At 38.5% G+C, this 15,759-nt stretch overlaps 1 protein-coding gene across 26 annotated transcripts in view; it reads left to right on the top strand.

Annotated features, from left to right (window-relative positions):
• DLG2 (discs large MAGUK scaffold protein 2) overlaps positions 1-15,759 on the top strand; it is a gene marked incomplete at its 3' end in the record, with an annotated part of 2,041,616 nt that overhangs the window by 1,600,085 nt on the left and 425,772 nt on the right. For 20 of the 26 annotated variants that reach the window (XM_082682853.1, XM_082682864.1, XM_082682875.1 and 17 more), the window contains one exon: positions 3,688-3,843. The exons of the other annotated variants lie outside the window; for them this stretch is intronic. In XM_082682853.1, coding sequence (XP_082538979.1) covers positions 3,688-3,843 — 156 coding nt within the window. The remainder of the gene's footprint in view (positions 1-3,687; positions 3,844-15,759) is intronic. 26 annotated transcript variants of the gene reach the window in all.

Below are 15,759 nucleotides of genomic sequence, written 5' to 3' on the forward strand. Positions count from 1 at the left end.
TTCAGAGAAAGTTTTTTCCTCTTCATTTTGCTGAGTACAACCCAAGTAGGATCTTTTTCCTTAATATATGTATTAGCCAGATCTGATTCTGATAATTTGTTTCAAAATACAGATCTACTGAGGTAAAAAGACTAGGAGAAAATTGGTAACATCATTTTCTTGGTCTGCCAAATCAATAGCAGCCTGAGAAAATTAAATCAGCCCTACAAGGCAAAAAGGCACAATGTTAACTGAAATGACATCATCATGAGAATATTTTATGACCTCAAAGAAGTCATCAATTCCTTTATTCTTAAGCCCTGTGTTGGCAGTTTAAATCAGTTACCATTTTATATATATAATATTTTTTAATAAAGATGCAGTGAGTTCTCAGTCTCTCAATAAAACCAGAGTAGCATTCTTTCTATTTTTCTGTGTATACAAACGGTGTCAGATGGACTTCTTTTTTTTCTTTAAAGATTTTATTTATTTATTTAACAGAGAGAGAGAGAGAGATCACAAGTAGGCAGAGAGGCAGGCAGAGAGAGAGGAGGGAAGCAGGCTCCCCGCTGAGCAGAGAGCCCGATCTGGGGCTCAATCCCAGGACCCTGAGATCATGACCTGAGCCGAAGGCAGAGGCTTAACCTACTGAGCCACCCAAGTGCCCCTGTCAGATGGACTTCTAGCATAATTCAATATATTAGCCCCTTTTGGTAAACCCTATCTATAGTTATTTCTTTGTATTCTGTTATCAATCTTACGTTTTGTGGGTATCTGTTAAAATTAAGTCCCATTTAAAACAAAAAAAAAATGACACTAGCATAAACATACTTTATCTCTCATAAAAGAAATACAGAGGCAGAAAGTCTGAAAGTGGATTCCTTATCATCTGTGACACAATGACCATTATGCTCCCCTCTCTGTATTCTTTTTATTCTCAAATTTGCTTCATGGTCCAAGATGACTATTGAAGCTCCAACCCTTATATCCACGTTCCAGGTAAGCAAAGGGAAGAGATGGGAAAGAGCAAAATCACAGGGGTCCTAGCCAAGTCAGCTCCCCGTTAAGCAGCTATCAGAGAAGTCCCACATAATCTTGTGTTCCAATTACATTGGGCTTAACATTTTCAGTGGACCACATCTACCTACAAGGGAGACTGAGAAATAGTTTTTCTATAGGAAAAGTGACTAGTGGAAAGCTGGCTTACTCTTTTTTTTTTTTAAGACTTTATTTATTTGACAGAGAGAGATTACAAGTAGGTAGAGAGGTAGGCAGAGAAAGAAGTGGAAGCAGGCTCCCCGCTGAGCAGAGAGCCCAATGCAGGGCTCCATCCCAGGACCCTGAGAATATGACCTGAGCCAAAGGCAGAGGCTTAACCCACTGAGCCACCCAGGTGCTCCCTGGCTTACTCTTAATAAGAAAAAACTAAATGGATGTTTGGGACGTAGTCAAGTCATGTCTGCCACAGCAGCTCAATCATAGAGCCAAAAATGTATAATATCAGGTCCTCTTGTGATCACTTATGCAGAAAAATCCCCGCAGGGTTGGTACATTCCTCCTCATAGCTTATTTAACTGATAGTTATGTATCTCATTAATACAAAGCCCTTTTCAAGATGAGTTTTTGTGTGGATAAGCCCATTTTCAGTACAGACAGAACTGTGATCTCCCACGCCAATTTTCTTTATCAGACTGGCATCATGGATCTTTGTGTCTACAGAACCATAGAAATACACATAAATCTTCCTAAACCTGAGTATATTAACAAAGCAAAAACGGACTCCTCCCACAAAAAGGTCAAGAACAGTATCAAATCTGACCATTTGAAAAGATGTATTTCAGTAGATAACTGAAAGCATCTTTCCTTTTACATCACTTCACAGAGTGTGAATTACTTATAAAAACTGATAAAAAGCACTTTTTAAAAGTAATCTTACAGCTGCCTTTTTAAATGTTTGTCATGAATTTTGTGTACTCTATAAAATTGATAAACAGAAATTGACCAACTTACTCGGTTTTTCTGGAAACGGAGCACTTGTCGGAACAAGAATATATGCTAGCTTCCATAAAGTGAGGGGGGGAATGGCTATTTCATTAAGGAAACCTTAAAAATCTCCTTGTCAATGTTATTTTATTAGCTATTGGGATAGGATAAGCCAACTCCATTACAAAGCACCTCATCTTACCACTGAGATAGTTTTTTGAATGACAAAATAAGCCTCTGGATTCCTCCTATCCACTCCTCAGCCCCTCTACTGTGTTGTTGAAAACAAACAGATCCAGGAAGGCATCCCTTGCTATGTTGTGGAAGGCTTTGTCTTAGGGAAGATACTAATTCTCTAGATAGTGTGTCTAAGCCCCGACTGGCCCACAGAAATACTATAAATTAGGTAAAGTTCATTTTTAATGCTTTGATTATCCTCTTTTCTCCCCTGCTCTGTTTAAGAAGCATTGACTGAGCAACTATAAGACTCTAGGGACCCCTTCGGGAGCTATAGAAACACGAACTATGCCCTCACTAAGTTCACCACCTGTACTTCCTGTACCTTTGATCAGGGATATGGTGGCCACCGCTTGCTGCCTCTGATGTCTCATGGACCCAAAGGGCACTCACACCTGGATCTGGCCTTGTGGACATTGCCCTATTTGCTGACCTGCTCCTTGCCTTCCCACCCACACTGCCAGATAGTTCTTGCATTTGAATTTGGATCTTTCAATTCTTAACCTTTCCTGCAAGATACTGGTAGCAGTTTCAGACCATATGTTAAAAGAGTGGGGTACAGAGTTGTGAGGTTTTCTTTTTTTTTTTTAATAACCAAGGACTTTGTAATATATGCACATTTGGCAAAAGCTAGGGCTGAAATGTACCTGATCTTACTTCCCATGTTTGTAACGACAGAAAGATACTGCTATTTTAGGTAATGTTTTAGTATCTCTCAATTAATTCATTTAGTAGAAATTTTACTAAAGTGATTATCCTCTCGGTAGAAGACTTTCGGTAACTAATTGTTGGGGGGGCAATTTATATATAAATCACTGAGATCATATAAGCAATTAGACTTCTCGGTAAGTCCAACACCCCCCAAAAATTGCTACATGAATGTGTGAAGTTTTGTCAATTTATTCATGCATATGTGAATACAACAAATATTTATGGAGTGTGGACTGACTCTACTCTAAATAGTTAACAAAATAAATGTAGTTTTTGTCCTCATAAAATTTATGGTGTAGTGAGAGTAATAATTATAAATTAAACAAAACAAACAAGATTATTTCATGCTCAGAAAAAATAGGAAGTATGAACAGGGTGATGTGAAAAATAACAGGATGTCCTGGCTAATGGGTTCAGGAAAGTCTCTATGAAGTTTATACTTAAGGTGACACTAAAGTTTACAAAGGAGCCATGTCGGAGGATCCCACAGTTTGACACCTCAGACAACATTATCCAAAAAAGGTTTGGCCTTTATAAAGCTGACTAGGACTCCACTGAGGGATCAGGCCTCTGAATTTTCATCATGCCTGATGTCATCTGGAAGTTCTCATTTCTACCCAGAGATGGTGTTTCTTAAAAAGACACTTTCTTCAAGCCTAACAAAGCCCAAGGCATTGTTTTGGGCGTTTACTGGTGCATACGATGAAATGCAGCTGGTTGCCCAGTTGGGTGTGTTTGCTAACCGTGCATCTCTCTTTCTTCCTCTTGTGTCACCAGGCCTCCGGAACCCGTTTACAGCACTGTGAACAAACTGTGTGATAAGCCTGCTTCTCCCAGGCACTATTCCCCTGTTGAGTGTGACAAAAGCTTCCTTCTCTCAGCTCCCTACCCCCACTACCACCTAGGCCTGCTCCCTGACTCTGAGATGACCAGGTACTGCATGCGCTTCCTCACTTCATCTTCTCGAATTGCATGTGCTTCCACAAGGATGAATGGGTAGAACCCACCTCTGCTCATGTCTCTGGAGCTTGACATCTTCCTCCACGGAGAGATGTTCTGCTTCTTTGGTGCGATGGGAGGAATTAAGAACATTGCCTTCTTTTTTCTTTTTAGTGTGATCACAGAGCACTCGGACATGATCACATGATTTTCCAAATGTTCTTGGTTCCCATGCATTTTTAATAAGGTATTAATTATATTTTTCCAGAAGAATTAATTTTGGAATTAATTTTGGAATTTAATTAGCACTATTTCCCTCATACAGAAGGATAAAAGAGCATGTACTTAGTACATTTTTGAATAATATTTAATAATCACTTACTATTCTCCAGGCATAACATAGTCTAAGAAGTAGGTACTATTATTCCCATTCAATATTTTAATGAAAATGTTACCACTACTTAGTTGACTCCCGAAGGTATTAAACAACTTGCCCAAAACTACAGAATTAGCTGGTTCTATCAACCACAAGAATTTTAACCTTTATAGTATGCTGTCCTGGTAGGTTTTTACCATGTTCTCTTTATTTTGTTACTCCCATTTTATATAAGAAAACAAGGGCTCAAAGAAGTTAAGGCATTGCCTTCCGTACGGTATTGCCAATAAATGCCGAGTTCAGATTTGACTTGGAACTCTCCACAACTTTCCACAACTCTCTAAACAAATCATTGTAAGGCTAAAGGTTGAATATGATTCTGCACTAGTATTCTAAAGTATATGTATGTTAAATAATACAATCTCATCTTTATGCAATAGCAAAAGTCACAGAGAGAGGAGAGTAATAAAAGGACAATCTAATGTTCTATAAGGTAGTTCCAGTTTTTTTTTTTTAAATCAGGAGATCTCAATCATGATGTTCTACATATGATGAATGAGGTACTTGTCGGGTTATGTTTTCAGATAGAATACCTTCATATGTTTTCATAATACTGTTAAGATCAAGAAAATGCAGATTTAAAAATGATTCAAAATGAAAATGGATGTATCAAGAGGGTTTCCTTCGAACATCATCTCTGTTTTTCTTTTCTATTTTCAAAGAAAAAGTTAAAAGTCAAGTATGGGCCTTTCTAGAGGAGTTAAATAGCAAATTTTAATTATACATAACATTTCTAGAAATATATGAGAAAACATATTTTTGGCCATGTAATCAGCTGGGGCATTTTCACTAATTGCAACAATTAAAGCCTAATAGCATTTTAGAATGCTTCATAAATATTAATTAAATTTTCTCTTATTTTGAACAAATCTTAAAAACCTGTTCTTGATACAGCAGATTATTCCATTTTGAAGCTAAGAAGGCAAAGTTACCGTAGTCATAGGGAAGCAGAAGGTGCACACACACCTACAATAATGACTTCAGACATCTATAATTAGCTATGCACAGTCAGCTAGCACTTACTGAGCTCTCCTCTGTGCCAGGCATTTTGTTAAGTAGTGCTTATGAATTGTATTTTCTAACCCTAACAGTTGCCTCATGAAGTAGATGTTATCAATATCCTCCTTTTACAAGTAAGGAAATAGAGGGCTTGAAGTTACCTGACATGCCCCAGATCATCCCCTAACAAGTAGCAGGGCTGGGATTCAAACCCAGGGGACCATTAGCACCTGCATCAGCCTAGGCATGATGGCAGAGATGTCTTTGCTTGCTGGAAAAATTCTCCACCCATTTCACAATTTCTCTCCTTTCTCTATTCTTATCCTACCTTCTCATCTCCCTTCTGGCTCAGTATCAATAACCCATGTTCTTTTTTTGATGAACCTGAGGTCACATTCCTTGCATCTGACTGGAGATTTTGATGCATCACTCTCTTAAAACTCACTGATAAGCAGGTGGTAGACTCTACCTCTTGTGTGGATCTACCAGATACAATTCTTCTGCAGTTTACTTTCTGTAATTTGTATTATGAAGACCATGGAGTTTCTTTTTTGTTGTTGTTGTTGTTTTTCCCAAATTTATATATATATATATATATATATATATATATATATATATATAGTATAATGTTGACTATGTCTCTTTCAAATTATATACCTTCAGCAATCCTGATATGCCCCAGTCTCCAACCCTCACCCTCCATCACCCCATTGGGAATTCAGAATTCAGTTTTCTAGTCTAATTCTGTCCCCTTCTTTTCCCCTTTCTCTTTTTTTCCCTATTTTATCCCCCATTTCAAAAAAATGTCACATATACACATATAAATTCACAAATATATCTACCCATTTTAGTGACATTATCACCAATACACTGATACTGAAATTCTTGATTTCACACCATTTTATCCCCTTCCCTACTTTCCCAACCCATTAAATGGCAATTCATATACTTCATTGCTGAAGCCAAAACTTGAGGATCATGCCCAACACCTGTTCTCCCTCACACCCATCCTTCAGTCTATCTTCAAGTCCTATAGATTCTACTTCCAGAATGTGTCTCCAATCTATTCATTCCCCTCTACTTCTCTTTCTAGCACTTGAACCCAAGCCTCCATTATCTCCCACCTACACTAGCCTCCTAATTGGTCTCACCACTTCCATTGCTGTCCTCCTGATTTCTTCTCAGTGCAAACAAGGCGATCTGTTAAAAATACAGATCACATCTCTTTCTCTTCTTTTGTATTAGTATAAAATGCAAAGTCACTAAGATAGCATCCAAGCTATGCATGACCCAGCCCCTGCCTGCCCCTTACACACCTGATTTCACTCCTCCTGTTGCTGATCACACTATCCACATTCACAAAATGCACTAAATCTCGGCCTATTTCAAACGCTTCACACATGCTCTTTCCCCAAACTGAAAAGCTCTTACTACACTTTGCCTGGTTCACTTCTGGTCATCTTAGATGGAAGCTTAAATTGCACTTCCTCAGAGAAGATCCCTGAAAGAAAATCTGTTCCCCTATTATATCTTGTCTCTCTGTCTCTCTCTCTCTTTTTTTCCATAAGACTCAAGCAATTTATAATTATATATTTATTTATATGGTTTTTAAAACCAAACTCCCGTCTCACACTGAAAGCTGTAAGCTTACCAGGTACCCTTGGTAAGACCCAAGTCTGTGCACTGCTAAACCCCTGACACTTAGCATAGTGTCTGGCACAACAGCAGCTCCAAATTCTTGAGTGACAAAATCAACATGGAAGCAAGATCTGCAGACAAGCAGACAGATCTGTGTTCAGGAACATGTGATGGCTAAAGCTGTGCTTTATTTATATCTTACGGGTACATGAAACAACTCCAGGAGTGAATGAATCTATGCATTGAAACCAAGAGCTGCAGACTAGAGCTCACTTTGTGTACTGTAATTTTACCTTGAATTATTTCAGTGTTCAGTACGTTATCATTGCATTAGGTAACTGTCCATTCTTCATGAAAATGGAGTAAATCCTTTCAGAGATTATTTACTTCCCGCAAAATACCACTCTGATCAGATGTTTCTTGAAATGCCACCGTTAGATAATTAAAGGGAAAAGTTCAAGGGTTCTTAGTTCCATTTATGACACCATCACTTGCTTTACCCACTGTGACCTTAAGTAATCTGTAGAACCTCAGAGGTACCTGAAAACACAGAATTAGATGGACAAACCCTTATTCAACTCTATAATGAGGAGGAACTCAAGCCACTGTTTTCATGAGTGTAATGCTTACTTCTCCTTACAATAAAATAAAAGTCCTGGGGGTCTTCTGCCCTCAAAATGATATTACTGGAATATATCTTTCATTTCATCCAACCAAGATTTATCAAGCACTAACAAAGTGCAAGGTACCGTACTGGGGAGACTTTTTACAAAGGAAGTATAAACTAAAAAAGCCAATCAAAAGTGTTGAAAAAAATGCCTCACCTTTAAGTTGCCGTATGTGATTATATATATTATATAATACATATGATATTTTATATATAAGTAATGTATATGTGTATATACACATATATACACAATATATGTATATATATATATATATATATACACACATATATATACACATATATATGTGTGTGTGTATGTGTATATATTTATCTATTAATTTAGTTTAGGGCATTAGAGAATGTCCCCTAGTCTATTTCAGAAGCATGCACCTACTCACATGAAAGTTACCATCTCAGATTAGAATATGAACTAGCTCTGCGAAAGTTACCATGTGAAGCCACCTTTACATGTGCACCAGCTTAATCCCTAATTAGCATCCAGAAGGCTAGAAGCCAGTCAGTGGAAGCAAGGAGAGCCAGTCATCTCTATTCTGTGCCTGTCAATCAGAATACCCACATATTCAGCACTTTGATTTGATAGCAAACATCCAGGAGTAAATTAATTGTATAATTCTGTAACATTGTCTGGAAGAAAACAGTGGAAAGTTTTTCTTAGGAAAGCTCTTTCAATTACTTGGCAAAGTGTCAGCTCCTAAGGCTGCAGATTATGTTTAGATAATTGACTTTTCAGAACTTAGGAAAGCAAGAAATGGGCAGAGCCTAGAATCAAACTAAAATCTGGAACTCTGTGAAACACAAATGGGATTGCTGTGGGGCTTCTGCTTATCCAGTGCATCTTACTCTTCAAAAAAAAAAAGGAATGTTTTTGATGTTGTAATTGGTTTTTCTGCTTTGGGAAAATTCAGCTTTTGATATTCCTAGGGCAAGGATTGTCTGTTTTCTCAACATGTACGGAGTTTTCATTCATCCTTTTATAGGTGGCCCTAATTATTGTTACTTGGTAGTTGTTAAACAGAGACTGAGATGAACCAGATGAAGACTAAAGTATGTTGGCAGATTTGGGGTAGGAAATGGACTCTGAGGCATTATGTGATTAAAAAACATCTTTACTCATTGCGGAGTATGTATTCATGAGACTTCTACTAGGTTCCAGGCATTGTCCTGGATGCTGGGGATTCAAAGGTGAATATGATACCGTCCACCCTTTTCCTTGAACAGTTCAAAGACATGCAGATGAAGAAGTCCTCACTGTGGCATTGTGATGAATATATGCTAAAGCCTCTCCATTTCTCTAGAGTGCCTGATCTCAAGGTAACTGAAACCAAACTAGTGTAAGATAGCTACAAAAGCAAGGCTGGTCTTAGACTGTCCCTTCTCAGAAAGTGAGCATCTACACAGGAACGTTCTCCACTCACACCTGGTTTCATCAACTCCTAGTATTTGTAAGAAGTTATTTATGGGAAACTTAACATTACCTTTCCATAGGTCCATTTGCTAGTCTGTCTTCTATCTACTATCTACAGAGCTTGGAATTATGTAATACTCCCTTTGTAGAAGTCATAAAACTGGCACCGTCAAACAATTCCCAGCCTTGGAACATAGAGCAAGATCTTTACCTCACAAGACCTCTGCCGTATGTTATGGTGGCCTATCTTTGGCAAGCTCTCTTTCCTTGCAAAACAATAGAAAGTTTATGTGGGCTTTTAATGTTTTAACTGTCCCAAAGTCTGTAAATTCAAAATCAGATATAACTTCTAGACATAATAATGCTATAACAGAAGTACATGTGAGTCTCTAAAGATAATCAGAGGAAGAATCATCTAACTTTGCCTCTGTTTTTAAGTTTTCAGAAAGACACTGAGCTCCTTAGTCAGTGAGGGAAGAAATGTGTTCGAAGTCAAAGAAGTGTAGTGCAGAGTTAAGCTCCACATTGTGAGAAAGCTTAGTACACTCCAGGAATCACAGCATTTCTGTGTGGCTAAGGGTTATTGGGTGGGTGATGAAGTTGGAGTCACAGGCCTCGGATCATAGACGGCCTTATCTACCAACCTAAAGATTTTGGACTTGATCCTGCAAGCAGTGAGAAGCTGTTGAAGAAGTTTCAAGCTGGGCAAAGACATAATTTGATTTGTGTTTTTGGAAAGATCAGTCAGCTGTGTAGAAAGTGTGTAAACCTGGTGATTCACAGACCTTCACAGACCTGTACCCCTGGGGATAAAAATATATGTTTATAAAAAATAAAAAATTAAAAGTCAAAAAAAAAAAAAAGAAAGAAAGACTTTAAAGGCAGGGATACTTGTTAGCAAATCCACTGCAGTTGAAATCATGAAGAACTGAACTAAAGTAGTACAGATAGATGTAAATGGATTCAGAATTATTTATCAGATGAAATGGGGGTACTTAGTGATTGTTTCAAGGGCAAGAATTTTCTGGCTTGGGTTATTTACAAGGTGATTACATCATCTCCTCTCAGACAGTGAGCGCTTTTGTCCACAGTAAATGTATTTTCTTTTCCACAGTGAATGTATTTAAACCTAAAACTCTATGGAAGGAAACTCAGCAGAAGGGAAAGCGTATTAGAGGGTCTCTTTGAGGTGGTGGCAACCTGATGACATTGGGGAGCCGGGGATTATGTCCAGACTGTCTAGGTGTGAGGCCTTCCTTTGGCCATACTAAGCACGTGGATTTAGATAACCTCTTCGGGTTACTCAGAGCCTCGATTCACTCATCAGAAAAGGGGGGAAATAATCCAATCTGTGCTCTTCTCTTCATAAGATGATTGTGAAGATCAAGGGAAATGGAATAAATGAATTTTTATCTAGGCTCTATCCGTATTAGTCATTATTAGTTGTTTCCATATGTTAATTCTACTTTAAAGCCTTGAGCTCATGTATATTTATTTTTAGTGCCATCAGAAATCAGGTGAAAAGTACCTGTCAGCCTAGGTAAATCCCCTGAGACCATAAGAAAACTGTCGATGCTGATTCTGTCATTCTTAGCAGCAGTCCTCTTTGTCACCATAGGCAAAGTCACATATTTCTTCTTTTATTAATACATGTATAGGCTCCCTGTAAAATGTGGTGAGTTCTTAAGCTGTATGTGACTTCACACTCCTATGAGATAATTTTCTTTTTTTTTTTTTATCTACTCGTGTACCCGTATTTCTATCCCACCATGTGCCTTTTTAGGAATGTAGACCAAAATAACAGCAATTCTCTGGAGCAGATTAGTAGCTAGACACTTCACAAATAGCCCTTATTATTTCTAAGAATCCCAACAACCTTGCAAGGTGTGGGTTTTGATCTAGCACAGGGAATCGCTTCTCGGCCTTTTGGCTAAGATCAAGTGATCTAGCACAAGGAGGGGCCAGGACTCTAATCGGGGCATGCCCACACCCAAGCTTCCGCTGGAAGCCTGCCTCCCTCCGCATGTGCGCACTGTATCTTCCCTCCCAGTCCTCTGCATCATGCGTCCACTCTGCCACCCATCTGTGGAGCCTGAAAAAGAATTTAAGCCCTGTTCGTGCAAATTAATCTGGGGAATAGAACCATTGGAAAAAAAGAAAGACACTTAACAAATCATTGACCTTCTTATGTCCTTAAAATGCTGATAAAATCTTAAAGAATTCTTAATTTCATTTTTAATTAAAACCTGGAAAGGAAACCCTGTGGGGCATGGCTCATAAGGCATAGCCCCTTCCCAGTTTATGCAGCAGCTTCTTCAAAGGCCTCCGCTGCCTTTTTGAAGTAGGTGATCACTAAGCCCAATTTAAATTAAGGAAAATAAGGAAAGATTAATTGAGTCCCATAGAGGCTACTCTTGCCACATTACGTTTTATAGCCTCTCTTTCCATAAAGTGAAACATACGCAAGGATTCACAATGAGAAAAGCACCTCTTGCTTTGACATTAAAGCATTCTGTATAAGATACTTTTTAAAAAACATATCCCGTTTATTGCTGCCTTTCACTCTTTTTTTTTTTTTTTTTTTGTAAGGGAGGAGATGTTCTTTCATTAAGAATTCAAAAACATATTTAAAATTTCATTGTAAGTGTAAAGGAGGAAGGAAGGCGGGGAGCTCACCCTGTTCCAAAAGCTCTCATTTACCCTTCAGGACATACCAGTCAGTTGAGAGTAGGAGGCTCGGAAGAGCTGGTAAATGAACCCAGATTGGTCTGATTCCAAAATTCCCATTCCGTGATATTCAAATAACTCTGTAATGAAACAGCCTAATTTGCTTAAAAGGGGAAAAGTCTGATTATTTATCTGAAAAGTTATGAATATTTCCCCTTAGTTTTAGTATATTTATTTTTTGTGTTTTGGGAGCAATCTTTATTTATATTGACTTTAGTAATCATTATATTACTGAGTAGCAATAAGAGATTGAAGAATAAGCATAATTTCAAAAGCAGTCCTCTCTGGAGGGAAAGTAGCTATGAGAAAATGGCTATGCAAAATCACTATAGCAACAGAGTATAGGAGCTCGGAAAGAATCAAGACAGTAACATTAAGCCATAACACCCACAGCATAGATGTTAATTAAAACCACTAACATGTAGTCAGTGCTTTTATGTGCTAGGCACTGTTCCAAACTTTTATATGTACTAACTCATTTTATCTTCCTAACAACTATGAGGTAGGTGTGATTATTCCAATTTTATAGAAAAATTATGGTACACATTTAAACAAATGGAAACGATGGGATGAGGTAGTTGAAATTGAACACATCAGGACTTATATACTTAGAATATTAATTTGATTAGACAAGACTTTTTGCTTGTCTCATTTGCTCTTGTATTGTCTGTGCCAAAAATGGTTCCTGGCATGTCATACTAATAGTAATAGTGGTGATGATGGTAATGAAGAAAACAATTATTTATATAATCTTACTACCCGCCAGGAAGCACTTTATACAAATTAGCTCATTAATCCCCACAGCAATCCTGGAAGGCCTGTGTTACTAAATCCCCAGTTGGCAAGATAAGAAATTTGGCCTAGAGGGCGCCTGGGTGGCTCAGTGGGGTGAGCCGCTGCCTTCGGCTCAGGTCATGATCTCAGAGTCCTGGGATCGAGTCCCGCATCGGGCTCTCTGCTCAGCGGAGAGCCTGCTTCCCTCTCTCTCTGCCTGCCTCTCCATCTACTTGTGATTTCTCTCTGTCAAATAAATAAATAAAATCTTTAAAAAAAAAAAAAAAGAAAAGAAATTTGGCCTAGAGAGATTGAGTAACCTGTCTAAGGTCCCACAGTTGGAATTTGAATCTAAGCAGGCTGGCATCAAAAATCCAGGCTTAGAAAGGTACTCAATAAATATTAGTTGAATGTTGTTCTCATCACACATAATATTCCTCAAGAATAAAATTCTGTCTGAGAAAAAAAGTACATTCTCCTTTAACTATAGTCATATTTCAATAAATTCTGTGTGAGAAGAAAGTAAAGCTCATTAAATATGATCAGCTTTCAATAGATAGGTAAGTAGATAGGTAGATGAGTGTATGGTGAAGAATATGGACTGGGAATTGGAGCGTTAAGATTTGCATCTGGCTGCCTCAGCTCCCTGGTATAGCAAACTGGAGCAAATGACGACTAGTCTGAGCTTATGTATCTTCATCTACGTAATAACAGTAATTGTAGTATCCTTTCTCATGGGGTTGCTCTAAGGATTTAATGGGGTTACATGTAACATACTAAAAGCAATGCCTGACAAATGTGAAGCACCCCATTAACATTATTGTTGTTACGTGTGTATATATTACACACATTACACACATAGACCTGTTATGTGACCCTAAATAGAAACCTCAGGCTGAAGAGGGAATTAATTCTTCTTAAAGGCTGTCCTCATTGGAAAACTGATGGTGAATCCCATGAATTATAAAGGGAGATGAATTTTAGGTTTTGCAAAATGGGAAGAGGAGCTGTGCAAGGCTGCTTATATTTATATAGAGATCTGAGTATTTTAGAATGCAGAGTTTTGTTTTGATTCAGGGATCAAAATTTACCTCTCAAAGCAGAGAAAGTAAATCTTCCATTTCAACTCTTTGATTCAGTTTTGTAGACCTTAAGCTCATGTGAAGTTTAAAGGATCTCTTGAACAGGGTGTTTTAAGTCAGCAGGGATGTGTGTTCCAAATTGAATACTAAAACCTAAAATCACTTTCCTCCAGAGAAAATGAATGCATTAGAGGCTAAAGAGGAATTTTATGGCTTGCTTTAAAGGGGACAGGGGGAGAGATAACCTGAGCCTCTCTAATCAAGCCAGAGCCTTTGTCCAAACTTTTAAAAGTCTCCCCTTCTTCTGGAGAAAGGACAAAATGTTTTGGAGCCCACATGTGACATGATAAACAGAGTTCAGACAGGATTTCAGCCCGTGCTCCTTGCCATGTCCAAGTGTTTTCCTGAGTGACCCGACCAACAGAAGGGACTGGCCTAGACTGAGGGTGGGGATGGGGCTAAGAAATGAGGATCTTATTTCTTTTTTATATTTCTGACCATTCTAATGTTCTGCTTCCTCTCCACTGCCTCTGGCATAATTACAAAGATCCCACCCTGTCCAATCTTTATATGTCCCAGATGAGGAAAATGTCACTCAAACTACAAATATATACTGAATGCATGTTATACGGTTGGTACTTCTGGGGACAGTCAGTCCAGACATAGCCACACCCTACTCTCAAGATGTTTGGGGACCACTGGGCCTGGAGGGTTTCTTTGTGGGTATAACTGACAGTCACTAATAATGCTTAAAAAAAAAAAAAGCCTAGAAATTTATTTTGGGTTTCATTCCTCAAATATCCATGAACTTTAACTTTGCCCTGCCTCTTTTTTGTTTTGTTTTTTGGAACCATCCTGATGTCTACAAGATATCATAGGTATAGTTTTGTATTCATAGGTTTTCAGGCTTTCAGACCTTTTTCATGTGAAATCTGAAGGTCAAGTAACAGTCCAGATTTTCTTCCAGCTCTTCCCACTCCCGTGATAATGTTACTTGATGAGTTCTTACTGTCTTGCTATCACTGGAATCTATATTCCTTGTAAGTTTATAAGTAGGCCTTGAGCTGCATTGGAAAGGGCTGTGAGTTAAAAAAAAAAAAAATTTTCTATATATATATATAAAGTCTGACCAGATTCCCACCAGTACAATTACCAGAATTCTGAGACTCTCTCCCTTCTTTGCACAATCTTCTGGTGACTCATAAGTTGTACTGGACAACCATTTCCTTAGTTTTATAATACAGCCTTTTCCCGGGTGCCTGGGTGGCTCAGTGGGTTGGGCCGCTGCCTTCCGCTCAGGTCATGATCTCAGGGTCCTGGGATTGAGTCCCGCATCGGGCTCTCTGCTCAGCAGGGAGCCTGCTTCCCTCTCTCTCTCTCTCTGCCTGCCTCTCCATCTACTTGTGATTTCTCTCTGTCAAATAAATAAATAAATAAATAAATAAATAAATAAATACAGCCTTTTCCCATTATTTCCCCCTTAGGACACCCTTCACTTTAAATAGATTTAGTCTTCTCACCTTTGTCCCTGTCTCTACTCCTTAAAAGGTGATGCCATTTCAGGTGTATATCTCATTCCCACTGTGGTCCACACTGGCACTTTCTGCCTAGGCCAGACTTAGAGAAGCTGGGTAGCATCTAGCAGGGACTGTTGCCATCTGCATTTTTGCTCCTGTCTTCCATAGCAGCTTGTTTCCTGTCCCAGCCACATTCCCTGCCCTGTTTGCATATTGGAGCCCCCAGACTCTTCCCCAGCAGAGAAAGAAAAAAAGACAGACTTTTCTTGGTTGAGGAGTATTAATATTCAGTTTCTGGAGCATCAAACCTTTTTCAGAAGACGATCTACTGAATTCCCAAAAATTTGGGAATTTTTAAATTCCCAAAGTTAAAAAAAAATAAAGAAATTATAACAGGAAGGATGGGAATAGTGACTGTGGGAAATCAGGACCATAGGGAAGAGGTGGAGGCCTTGTCCAGTGATACCTTAGGCATCTGCTAGCATCCAGTTGGTCAAGACTTCCTCAAACTTATGATCAAAGACCTCCTGTACATCACAGCTCCACATTGCTAGTCTTTCCTGAGACCTCATCTAAGCATACAGCATTGGTTTCTTTTCTCCTTTTCTCTAAACTATATTTTAGTGTATCCCATGCCCTTGGTA

Source organism: Mustela nivalis (assembly GCF_964662115.1).
Source record: "Mustela nivalis genome assembly, chromosome: 9".
In the NCBI taxonomy this organism is placed as follows: domain Eukaryota; kingdom Metazoa; phylum Chordata; class Mammalia; order Carnivora; family Mustelidae; genus Mustela; species Mustela nivalis.